Here is a 13,466-nt window from a genome sequence, read left to right on the forward strand (position 1 = left end):
TTAGAGAACGACTGGGCTCGCTTATTTTTATCACCTTTGTGGAGCTCCCTGGCATCAATCACACAGAAAATGTCAAATAGGAAGCCTTGCTGGAAGCCGAGTTCAGGCGCAGAAGACTCTGGTACTAAGATGAGGGTGGCTCCCAGGAAGATCACTGCCCACATACATATGCGAACCAACATCCAACACCCCTCGGAAAGGAGCCCCCATCTCCATCCTACCTGGCTGAGACATTGGTGAAGTGCATGTAGGATGATATGACCACTCCGATGCGTCCTTTACCACCCTGCAGGAAACCACGGAGAAATCAGTGTTCTTTCTATAGAAGCCCACACAGAGACAGGATGAGACAGGAGCAGGCTCAATTACGAGCAGAATGGCAGAACAAGCATTAACCCCTCTGCTTCCCTAGGACTAGAGAGTCTGGCACCGAGCACAGCAGTAGCTTCCCCCCAGCAGAGACTCTTCACACAGGGGCCCATAACAAGAGCAGGTGCTAGCTGGGTGTCTGGAGGAGTCCCCAGAGGGCATATCCACAAGGCGGCAGCCAGTCATTCACCACCTCCCAATTAGGTTAGGTGAAACCGTGCCAGGAACTGCAGCAATTAGCATGACTTAATTACCCAGGTGAAACAGGAATGAATGCCTACTTAGATGCTGGCAGTGACAGAGCTGTGTGTGTGTGTGTGTGTGTGTGTGTGTGTGTGTAGCAAGACCTCTGAATATGGGGAGCTGGATCCCCCATCAGTGCCCAATACGATACATTACACAACAAGGGGGACCCCTTCTACAGAGGTAATCCACGTCCCAGGCAGGTGCTATAGAAATTCTTGTAGACACAATCACATTTAGAGCTGATGTCATCAACAGTAGAAGAAGAAGCACTATGGCAAAGCACCCCCACTCAGAACCACAGACTGGACTGAAACTTCGAGACATACTACTATACTAACGGGGGTCTGCAAACGGCAACCTGTAAGCCCGTTTTATTCTGCCTACCAACTCTTTTCCTACCATCTATGAGCTAATTATTATTATTACATTATTTTTAAGCATTGTAGAAGGAAAAAAATGTGAAAATCACACGAAACTTAAATGCCCTCATCTTCTGCCTAGAACCTGGCTATTTGGTTTCAGCAGGCCCCACCCACCCTGCAGGAGCAGGCGTGAAGAACTCGGCAGGACCACAGAGTCTAAAATGCTGCCTAGATCTTTGGAGAAATGTTTGCCAAGCCCTGATCCCAAATCATACAAAGCCAAACTGGCAGGCCACTAACCTGGAGCAACCCAACTCTATTCATTTCTTTCTTTCTCCTTTTTAAAATGTCAGTTCTAGAGATCAGACTTTGTGCACACAAGGAGGCATTTACAGCTGAGCTACAGCCCCAGCCCCCAGCTCTATTCCTAAAAGCGAGTAAATGATCAAACTCAAATTTTCATAAATCAACCATCGTGTGAAGCTGGGCATGCTGGGAGATACCAATGCAGATGCTTGGCAAATTCTTGGCAGTGTGATCCTGGTTCTTGGCATTATTAACTATAAGGCGGCTAATGTATTTCTTGCATTAAATGGTCTTTGTCTTAACAACAGAGTCAATTAGAAGGAAACACCAGCTCAGACCAAACCAGACCCACACATGCTGATACCATTTATCATTTCTGTGGCACTGGTGATGGGTCCAAAGGAGAGGTGAAGCTGGAGGAGGGAGCATTACAGTAATAGTGGAGGCCTTGACAGTTCATTTCAATAGCAGACAGACCATCTGGACAAGAAATAACTAAGGAAGTCAGACCCAGACTGCCTTTCAGACTAAAGGACCCTATCACGTGTAGACAGAACATCCCACCAGCAGCAGAACGTGCTTCAAGGTCATAAGGAGCATCCCCCAGGGTGGTACATGCATGAAGCCACAAAGCAATTCCCAAGAGAGTTAAGCCTGAAATCCTACCAAGTATCCATTCTGACTACAGTGGTATGAAAATACAAATCAGAATGAGGAAGGGGGAGAGGTGGACTTGCAAAATTCTTAAATATGTACAAGTTAAACAACATGTTAATGAATGGCAATCCAGGCAAACAAGGGGTTAAAAGGAATGTTTACAAACATATTGCGACATGGGCTGGAGAGACGGCTCAGTGGTTGTACACTGTAATGATTTTCACCTTCAGATCAGCTCTTAGCTCACAGGTTGTAGGAACACAGGGTAGGTGGGACATACTGGTGGCCGGAGTATTGGCTGCAGCCTTTTTTGGATGTCCAGTTCTGTTTCAATCGTAACAAAATCCTAGATTCACCCAACCACCATCGACTGGAAATCTCCCTCACTGTGGACTTTCAAGCAAGGGCTAAAACATGGACGAACGCTCCGAACAGAAGCACTGCTCCATTCGGGTTGGTGATGGCTTGGGCATAGGTTGACCACAAAATGCAACTTGTAGCCAACAGCAGAATGGCTATCTTGGTTCAGCTCTACGTGGCCCCTGCCCTAGCTGAGATAGGTCCATTCCTTAATCATTCTGGGCATGTGTGAAAAGAAACGCTCATTGTGCAAAGCAAGCCGATTCCAGCCCTGCGGCCTTGATGACGGCATCAGTAACCACGGTGTCACAATAAAAGCTTATCCCTCGTGGCACATCCTCTGGGTACTTCAAAAGTAGTTTAAAGTGAGGAGCCTCCTACAGTGTGTGACAGAAGGGAGTATCCCAAGCCCGGTCACTGGACACCCACCCGAAGGGAGCCTAGAATCGCTGACGGAAAGTCGGGAGGGAAGAGTATCTACATGGTGTTTTCATCTTTGGTGAGCCATACGTTTTCAATCATATTATAAACATAATTTGTTTCAATTTCATTAATATTCAGAACGAATAAGTAGAATAAAATGGACAGAAGGGGCCTTTAAAATGTCTAGCAATGCCGGGCGATGGTGGCGCACGCCTTTAATCCCAGCACTTGGAAGGCAGAGGCAGGTGGATCTCTGTGAGTTCGAGACCAGCCTGGTCTACAAAACCAAGTCCAAGGATAGGCTCCAAAGCTACAGAGAAACAGAGAAACCCTGTCTCGAAAAACCAAAAAAAAAAAAAAAAAGTCTAGCAATACCAGAAACCTCAGACCTATGAATTCTAAAGCCAAGCTGCAGGCTTGGGGATTTATTTTATTTTATTTTATTTTATTTTATGATGACTAGAAATCTAAAATGTATACCTACATGGAGCATGTTACATCAGCTGACAAGCACCCTGGAATCACAGAAAATCAGCTGGTGACTGTGACCAGCACCCATTTCAACTCCCTACAACTTAACTGCTAGAAGCAAAGTTAGACCTCAGAGCGTGTAGGGACCAGGGACACTCACCCTGCAGTGGATGACGACCACATGCTGGGGGTCGCTGTTCAGCCAGGACTCCTGAGCTTTACAAATGGTGCACATCTTGTCAAGAGGTGGTGCATGCAGTTCAGGCCAGCCCACATCCATGATCTGCAAGAGAGAGAAGAGAGCTGCCTCAGTTTCCACTGCCTGGACCGTTCGGAGGTAATCTGACAGTGACATATTCCCCTTGGGAGTCACGGAGGATGCTATGTTGGCCTCTTCTGAAAGCTACTGAGCATCTGGCCAGGTTCCTTTACAGGAAAGAAATTAATGGCCACCACATTGCCCACAGGCCACACGCCTCCCAGGCACTGGTCTGTTCCTTTGTAGCTGGGTGACAATTCTACAGAGGCCTTTCAGAGGCACTAATGGTTCAGAGTAGAGTAATCCAAGGACCTCCAAGATCTGAAACAGCGATTTGTGGCCCACACTGCTGTCAAATACTGCCCTCTCCAGCTAAAAAGGAGTCTGGCAAATACAACGAACCCCATGTTTCCCATGACATACAGACCACACTTCAGGGACACAGAGTCCTCTAGAAGAGCAGAAGTATCTTCTATTTTGGCACAAGAACATAGGAAATCACTGAGAAGGGTCAAGGCTCCAAGCAAGCAGTCCTACCTCTGGCCACATAACCTGGGAGGGACACATGGGGGGTTGTTTCTCCTCCTATTTTCTATCTTTGGGGGATGGGGCAGGGCCCTTTCATGGAGAAAAGTAGTAGAAAGGAGTTCAATAGGGTGGACCATAGCTAAAGCAGCCAGCATGGTAGTTCCAGGAAGCTCTGGGTCCCTTTCCTGCACCCAGAATAACAGAGACACATATAAATTCTAGACTGTTCTCTTTCCTGGTAGGTCTGGGACCAGAATCAGCTTAGTTTTTACAGGTTCTGAGTATTTGATAGACTTTACCAGCTGAATCCATCCTCTGAAAAACTGTAAATACAACAACATCTAAACTTCTTGAACATGCAGTACTCCAACACTTTTGAATTTTATAGCCTCTTTATCCCAGGTTATGGGATGTTCTGCTGTACTGTTCTACTCTTGAGGTTCCAAAGCATTTCAACATATAGAATATATATGCAAACACAGTCCCACAGTCCTAATTTCATCCCCAAATTTTGCTACTGAGAAGAATCATGAATGAAGGGGATACTTGAGACTATTAAGAGGTCTCAGAAGAAACATCTTCGCGTCAATAAGAAGGCTCCTGCACCGTGGTTGTGTTGGCTAACAAATCTAGACACAGGCTACGTGTGCGAAGTACACACAGACACATGTGAATGCAGACTAGTGAGTTGTGAATGAAGCTTGTGAGCGCCAGGGTCACAAGCCTTCTGACTCAGGTGTTTTTACAAATGAGTATCCCTTCTCCAAATCACATCGGGTCTGACAGGTTCGGGCTTTTGTCTGTTTCAGATCCTGGAATATCTGCATACGTGTATCTTGGAGACAGGACACATGCCTGGACACAGAATAAATCCATTCATTTCATCTGCACCATATGTACATCACCTTGAGGCAAATTTACATAATATTTTCAATGTTGTATGCAGTTTCCAGGGTGTGGAATTGTCCTTCCATGTATGTGTACATACCGCCCCTACACGTATGCAAAATCAAATAACTCTTTTTTACTTAAAGCAAAACTTGGTTGCATGTCAACATAACACCACGTATCAAATTTAAGTTCCCTGCAAGAGCCCAAAGTGCTCTGAGCTACTGAGTCATTGCTCCAGGCCAAGTGTTAGCTATTGAGTAGCTAGAACGTCAGATTTTCAGATGAGGGGATGCTGGACCTGCATTTAAGTAATATAAGTTGCTGCCATCGAATGAAACAAAGTGTTCAGTACCTCACATCCCATGAATATATTACTTTTTTTAATTTTGAAAGTAAACAAAGGATATAAGTAGTCATTAATATTCCTTGAACCCAAGCTGTGTTCCACAAAGCCTCTAAGAAATTACTTTTGCATAAACAAAACATGCATCACTTACATTTTACAAATGCAAGATATGAAGAAATAAATCCCATACCTTTGGATTGAGCTTTGTAAGGTCATATCTCTTCTCTGAAAGATTTAATACCTACAAAGGGAAAAAAGAAACGATTTTAGACAATGCATGGTTCCCAGAGAAGAAGGAAAATCGACAACTGCATTCAAACAGTTGTCCCTGAGGATCAAGGCCCAAAAGAGACTGAAATGCACAGTTGTGCGTGTAATCACAGGACACAAAGTAAGATGCGGGTGGCATCCAGACCTCTGCAAATCCTGCGCTTGCCTTTTGTAGCCAACATGAGCTTAGCTAAAGTGGACAAGGTGAACTTCTCCTTTTCGTTGTTTTGTTGTTTGTTTATCTGCAAACTTTCTAAAACCTAAGGCTGTACACAGGACTCTGTCATAGCTCTCCCTGGCCTGCTCCTCACAAGGGGGCAGGGAATAGCCGTTCCTCAGTAGTGGAGCCAGGTATGGAAAAGCCTCAGCTGGAGACTCAACACTAACAAACCACAGCTCTCTGTGAAATCGAGTCCAACAAAAAAAAACCACCTGTGCCCTCATAGGATGCATGCATTGTTCCTCCTTAACTCAGTCCCTGTTACCTCCGGGGCCCACTCAGTGCCAGCGCCACTCATGCCCTGCTTGAATCATCAGTGCTCAGCTGCCCTTCCCTGGAGGGCACAGAACACACACCATGACCTGACCAGCTACCTTACTCTGGGTGCCTTCCATAAAATGTTGGTGGGTTGGGAAGGCCCTCCGCAGTCTCTTTGGAAAGGTGGGGGGAAAAAAGGACTGGTCTGGGCACAGCTTCCCACTAGAGGAGACCTGGTCCTGAAGGGGCAGCAGTGTGAAGGCAGAGGCAGCTCTGGAGGGGTCTCATGAAAGGCGTGGCCATCTTGGGGGCTAGGATGCTACTCCCCCCTATGCACAACCAGGTTGGGCCTCAGGGCATCCAAGGGCCGTAAGAGGTCATAGGCAGTTCATGCAGAGACTATCCTGGAAACTACAGCCGGTCCCCATTGAACCTAACCCTGAGTCAAGCCGTGGGAGAGGGCTGCTAAGGGTGACAATAACCTCCTTGTTGGCTTTGTAAGATTAGCTCTCCAGAGATAAGGCGGCAGCATGAGAGAAGGTGCTAGAAGCTGTCGTGTAATCTAAGCAGTGATTACAGCTGCAGAAAGAGGCTCTGTGGGGCAGGCGGCCCTGGAAGAGAACAGGGCCAATTAGAGAGAGGAGCGTGAAAAGCCATTCTTTTACTTCTCCTCCAATATGGTCCCCCTCAGAGTACACATATTGTGAAATCAGGCCACCTTGCTCCAAGGACCACCCATGTTTCTTGGACACCCACCCTCTTGCCTTTCCAATGTACTGGACAGCAGGAGGGGACAGAGCTGCTTCCTGACACCAGGGACACCACCTGGCATTAGCCAGGGGTAACTGACTGAAAATACCTACAGTCTCAGAAGCCAGTCTTCCTGATGAGAAGTCATTATCAGTGCAGGACAGAGGCAGCAGCCACCCCTACAGTCAGCGGTCACAACCCACGACACAACCAATAAGAGCAAAGCTTACAGTGGAAGGGCACAACAGCGCATGGCCCACCCCAACTTCCTAGACTTGCTAGTCAGGGTCCAGAACCTGTAAGCAAGGCATATGACATACCTGGCCCTCGCATGCGCCCTCTCAAGGATGCCCCCACCTAGAGGCCCTCTGTCACACTGTGGCTGTCTGGCCCACTCACCAGGTAGTTGTCTCCATGCTTAGATTTGAGCATGCGTGTGACTTCCTGCAGGCTGTGTAAGTAAGACTCCTCTGAGCAACTAGCAGGGAAGGACACCGCGATGATACGCTCTGTGACATAGGTAAGGTCCAGTTCATGGCTGTCCTCCATGGCTGGACTCAGGACCAGGGGCCTGCGAGAGATGAGGAGGCGCGGAGTCAAAGGATAACAAGAAAAAGGATGAAGACTCATCCTCTAGGATTCTCAGTAGCTGGGAATGGCAGTTTCCTGGGAGTCCATATTTACGGTTATCCTATGCACTGGGGTACGTAATATCTATTGCAGGCTAACACTGAGCAGGTACAAGGCCCTAACTACTGGGAACATGCAGAGAAGAAGCTCGGGGAACAGTGCAGGCGCATGGGCAGAAAGCATGTGGGCACAAAGGGAGGCACATCGGGCTCCACTCTGTACCCAGACTGGCTCTTGGAAAAGGAGCACAGCCCTGACTCCAACGTTTCAGGATTAGCAAGAAGCAGCTAAAGGAAGCAAACCTCAGACAACATGGATGGTGTAAGCAGAGCCCAGAGAAGCCAGTAGCCGCCCTGTCTACATGCTACTACTCCTGGAGACAGAGGTTAGTGAAGTAGACAGGACCAACTGTGAGGAGAAGGGGGGTTCGTGCAAGAAGCCTAGAGATGAGGCTAGAACCAGCACTGGAAGGGGGATCAGCTGGGACGTGATGAGAGCAATGGCCTGCCGTGGGGAGTGCCTTCTCCCCACAGGGTCTTTGGGGAGAGCCCCAGGTGAACAGGATGCAGGAGGGGCCTGCACTCAGGATGCAAAGGGGATCTAAGGGACATGGCAGAGTACTAAACCCAAGAGAAACACTAAGTGAAATCAGAGCAGGGTCATCTGCGACCTTGCTGCCACCACTCCCAGCCTGGGTTTAGTTTTCCTGCTTTCACTGTATGTGTTTCTCTGCCTTTCCTTAGTTTTGAGGGAAAAAAAGATCAAAAACATGAAAAAATGGTTCAGCACACCTTCATGCACCCATTCGTCCTTCAAATCACCAGACTTTGGCCAGTTTTGTCCCTATTCACCCTTCACAATCACCAGCACCCTGCAAACTCCACCCAACGCTCGCCATTTCTTTCTGTCCAGCTGTTCAACTCTACTCTTGCAACTACTTTTAAGCAAGCCTAGTTATTTTTCATTGTAAAAAATTCCAATAGTGCCAGGCATTTTCTTGGGAAACAAGGGCAGGTAGATCTCTGTGAGTTTTACATAGGACTTCTAGGCCAGCCAGGGCCGCCCAGTGAGAGCTTGTTTCAGATAGATAGACAGGCAGGAAAACTTTTATAGTATAGATTTCTAGAAGACTTTTATCATATAATCTATAATACCATTATCATTTTTAAGAGTAGAAACTAGTAATCAATACCATAAACACCAAGTGTTCAATACCATTGAATTTTTTTCACAGTTGGCTTATCTAAACATTTTCAGGGATATTTTTTCTTTTCCATCTTATTCTTTAAACATGGACATAAAAAAGTTTTGATTATTTTTTAAATGAACCAAATTAAACACTAATAATGAGAATACCAACAATAATAGTGATGATGATGATGAGGAGGAGGAGGAGGAGGAGGAGGATGTGACCCTCTTGGCTATCTCAGACCACAAGGAGGTGCCTCCCAAAGGTTCTGCATGCTGACTGGGCTGAAGGCCACCTCTTCTGGGTCCCGCTAGCAAGTGGCTGTTCCCTGGGGCATGCCAACCCATTCCTCACTACAGACGTCAAACAAGCAGATGTCCACAATGCCACTGTCTACCGTGAACCAGGCTACAAGTCTAACACCTAACATACCTCCAAAAAACATCACGATTACTACAAAATAAATAATTGAATATTCTAGTCTCCTCTCTGGAGATCACTCCAAACCAGGGCCAGGAACATAGGAATGAGCTTCATTCCCAGGGTACACTCACCTTGAAGGCTTGTCACAGCGGAGTGCAGCAGATGGGGTGGAACTCTCGGGAGCCTGCAAATATCAAAACACGAATCCTTCTGAGATTTCCTTGCACACCAACCCATGTGGCACTTAAGACCAACCACCCAGCCTTGCTGCCGCCGCCGCCAGGAGGAAAAATGACAGCTGCCCCACGGCTTAATCATCAATGGTAAGCAAACACTGTCACCTCCACCCCCTTATCACCCAGGAAGGTGTGCAACATATCAGAGCATTTCAGCTTGCCCCATGGCACGATTCCGCAGCCGGGCAGCAGCCAGGGGATGGTGAGACCGCGCCCCCTCCAGGGCTGGGCGGCCACAAACTCAACACGTACAGAAGACTTTGATGTGGTACAGAAGCACCGTTCACATCAATGCCAGCCGCGGTGGCTAGTCATAAATGTGTGGCGGCAACTCTCAGGGGTGCTAAATCTAGACGTGTTCTGACAACGAGAAAAACCCTCAGGTTCTAATTCCTGTTCACAGTGCGTATATAAGGGCCGTGTTACACGCCTAGGTCACACAGACGCCTAGGCAGCGCCCTCCATGGCACTCCAAAGTACTCTTCCTGCCCCATTCCTGGTGGCACTGGGTGACATTGTACTAAGAGGCCGAGAGCCTGTTTGGGGGCAGAGCCCTATGAATACTCAGAAGCATCAAAAACCCCCAGTTCTAATTTATACTTACCTGGGCCCCCTCCACTCAGAGTGATTGTGGGGACAGAAAGTAGACAGTACAAATATGTCAAGAAAACTGTTTTCCCAAAATCAGTGCCAATTAAAGCTTCCCAGGAAATCTGAAACCCTAAATAGGAAACTCCTGCCTCTGAAGCAGAGGTCAGAATCCACCCCATGTTGGACATCAAGGTTCCCAGAGCATTCAAGTCGCTGTGCTCCACAGAACCATCTCCCTAGGCTCCTGGAAGCCACTTCCCTCATTCATCAGATGACAGAGCCAGGGCCCACTCCTCCCCCAGGCCCTTCGGGGGTCACTGGCATGCTCCATGTCATAGCTTGGAAATCTGTCTAGCCCCAAATGACCACAGCCTTCACTGCTCGCTCCCAGTCGGGGGAGTCCTTCTGTCCCCAGAAGTTCCCCTCTTGGCCTCTCAACCCACTCTTGTACCCTTGAATCTGTGAAAGACTCCAGGGAGGGCCTGAAGTCTCTCAGAAGGCAGGAACTGAACTTGGGGCTCAGACTAGATGCTCTCAGAACAGAATCTGTATTTATTAGAATATAAGAAAACAAACTTCTAAGAAAATTTTGCACAAGTGTTGCTGAGTGTAAGCTGAGTCCTGAGAGTGGCTATGACAAGCATTTAGGAGCCACAGTACTAAAACAACAACCAAGAGTGTGCGGCACAAGACATGCAGACAGTGCTTACATAACCGCAAAGGGCGAACAGCAAAGAAAGAACTGTGACCAGGAAACCTCACAGCTCTGCAGGTGCTGTGGACGCTCTACAACTGAAATGCATCCTACGTAGATGATGGACAGCATCCTGCTCAAGCTCCTGACCTCACTGGCATACAAGGGGAACACCACTAGTGGTGGGGCGGATCCCTGAGAAACCCACCCAGAGTGGAAAATACCATGAAACAAAACTGAGTTTAGGGTTTGAAAAGATGGCTCAGCAGTTTAGAGAGCTTTCTATTCTTCCAGAGGATCTTTAGTTCCCAGCACCTGCACTGGGCAGTTCACAACTCTAACTCCAGCTCCAGGGACTCTGGAGCCCTCTTCTGGCCTCTGTGGCACCTGTACATGCGTGGCCTACACACAAACATGCGCATGCGCACACAAGTGTACACACACACGCTAAAATTTAACTAATAACTTTTTAAATGAGCGCAACATATCTAATCTGGAGAATAGCCTGGCAGCAACACCTAAGACGTCACCACGTCCCCTTATGATCACGTGGCTGACCAGAGCAGAGCTGAATACCACTGTGCATCTTAGAGATACACTATATAGCACAAGTCCAGGAGAAGATCTAAGTTCAAATCAATATGGTTTCCATTTAATGCTCATCAGTTTCCAACCATTCCAGCAGGGAGGGGCTCATCACTTTCCCGCCATTGGGGGTGGGGCTCAAGTCAATCATCCTAAATCAGGATCGATTGCTGTGGGATAATGCTCTTGTACACTGTAAAAATTTGTCACTTATATCAGTTTAATAAAAGGCTGATTGGCCAGTAGCCAGGCAGGAAGTATATATAGGCGGGGCAACCAGACTAGAATGGCAGAGATGCATCGCCACCCAGACACAGAGGAAGCAAGATGAGAATGCCTTACTAAGAAAAAGTACCAAGCCACATGACTAGACATAGATAAGAATTATGGGTTGATTTAAGAGGTAGTTAATAACAAGCTTGAACTAATAGGCCAAACAGTTTATAATTAATATAAGCCTCTGTGTGCTTCTTTGGGACTGAATGGCTACGGGACCAGATGGGACAGAAACTTTATCTACAGTCATTGGTACCTGAATCTCTCACACAACAGACATCCACATCCATGCAGATGCAGGCTGGATGCTGATGCAGGCTGGAATAGAAGCAGTTTCTCTCTGGAACATAGTTATGCACGATTTCCCTCTTATATTTCCACAGATTCATCTTTTGTTTATTTGTCTTGCTCCACTTTTTACCAAGAACACAGAGGACATCCAAATAGGGAGAAAGCCACCATGCCTAAATTCAGCTTGGGGACACTGCCAGCCTCAGGTGTGACATCTAGGCCTCTCCCTACCACCCAAAGGGCTGCTCTCTGTCTTTTATTCCCAATGAGACAGTGTCAGGCAAAGCAGACAATGGAAGGAACCACAAAAGATGGACCCGGGGCTCTTGGACCTGGAGTGAGAACCCCAAAAATGTGCAGTTGCTCACAGGCAAACCTGGCCGAGAGACTATGCAGGCCACAGGGGAGCCCTGCACCTCCCTTGCAGCTGTGGTCCAGTCACATGGCCTGGATCTGCTGCCCAGGACCAACCCACCACCCTTACAAGCCTAGTCCCACCACCACGGGAAGTTTCCAGAGATGGATGCGCCTCCCTTTAAACTCCATACAAGTCCCAGTGGGTAATCAAAATCACTGACAGTGGGACAGGGTCTTGTCATGTTTCCAGGTAACTTGGTGATTGTGGCCACCACCCTACTAGAAGGCAGCACCACCCTGCTGGAGGATGTCACCACTCTGCAGAAGGACGTGTGACCCCAGGTGTGGCGGCATCACTTCATAACTGCAGAATAAATGCATGAATGAAAGCTCGGTACCAGGACTCTGGCTCTGGAGCTGCCGTAGGCCCGGGCTCATTCGCTTTCCTCAGTATCAATTTCTTCAGTACCAAGGGCAGGTTTGAGGGCTCTGTTCCATTCATCCTCATAAAGCAATTAGCAATTGCTAGTAAAAAGACCAGGAGCCTCAGTGAAAACACAAGCTGGATTCCTCACTGCTTCTCCTGTGATTCAGCAAACAGAATGCAGAAGCGAGCTCTCCAGGAAAGCAGAGAAAAAACAACACAGAAACCCTAAGAGAGGAAGACTAAAGTTACAGCATCTCTGACAGACTTCTGCTTACTGGAACCGGGAAGGGCTCCTTGCAACAAAATCCCCAACTTATAACAAAAAGGAAAAATGTTCCATGTATCAAACTTTCAAGAGGCCTCTGAGTAGGAAATGTAATTTGTTGACCTATGTTGTCCAATGATGACAGACGAAGCTGCCCTGGCCTCTACTCCTGACCATACCAATACCCCAGGCTGCTCACTTAGGGGCACCATGCTGGAACCCAGACTGTGGTCGGAGTATGACCTGTCCTCACCAAGACTTAGGCTGAGATGAATCCTTGCTTAAGTTTCTTCAGGAGGAATCTTTAGTCTGTCTTCATTTGTGACTAAGACATTCACAGACTCATGAGCTAACAGGCCAGCTTCAATGGGTCTGCCATAAGAACCCCTTTACTGCTGCCTCTTCGTGGGCTCCTCTTGCCACGTGACACCCTCTGCCACTGTGAGACTCTGCAGAGACCCTACCAGCAAGCAGGCCTGTCAGGCCCAAGGAGTAGCAGTTGGTCCTTGACAGTGTGAACTCTGCAAAACAAGTTTGAGGTGGAATCTCAGAGAGACCTTTCAAATGTAGTCCCTTACTAGATAGCCCTTTCGCCTGGTCCTCTCCATCCCTAAATAAATATCCATTCCAGGAATGAAGAGATGGCTCAGCGGTTAAGAATGCTTGCTGCTCCTGCAGAGGACCTGGCTCTAATTCCCAGCACCCACATTGCAGCCACAACCACCTGCAACTCCTGTTCCTCTGCGGGCACCAAACATACATGTCGTGTACATACATGCATGCAGG

The 13,466-nt window shown here is 47.7% G+C and overlaps 1 protein-coding gene across 6 annotated transcripts in view; it reads right to left on the bottom strand.

Moving 5' to 3' along the window:
• The window catches only part of Tns3 (tensin 3), a 238,813-nt gene that overhangs the window by 117,473 nt on the left and 107,874 nt on the right, over positions 1–13,466 (bottom strand). For all 6 annotated transcript variants that reach the window (XM_050140797.1, XM_050140796.1, XM_050140795.1 and 3 more), the window contains 5 exons: positions 9,090–9,142; positions 7,116–7,287; positions 5,409–5,459; positions 3,355–3,477; positions 222–286 (listed from right to left, as the gene is read on the bottom strand). In XM_050140797.1, the coding sequence (XP_049996754.1) occupies positions 222–286; positions 3,355–3,477; positions 5,409–5,459; positions 7,116–7,265 (389 nt within the window). In that variant the 5' untranslated portion in view covers positions 7,266–7,287; positions 9,090–9,142. The remainder of the gene's footprint in view (positions 1–221; positions 287–3,354; positions 3,478–5,408; positions 5,460–7,115; positions 7,288–9,089; positions 9,143–13,466) is intronic.

The sequence above is a fragment of the Alexandromys fortis genome, unplaced genomic scaffold (genome assembly GCF_014885135.2).
Source record: "Alexandromys fortis isolate MF-2015 unplaced genomic scaffold, M_Fortis_MF-2015_v1.1 scaffold_7, whole genome shotgun sequence".
NCBI lineage: Eukaryota > Metazoa > Chordata > Mammalia > Rodentia > Cricetidae > Alexandromys > Alexandromys fortis.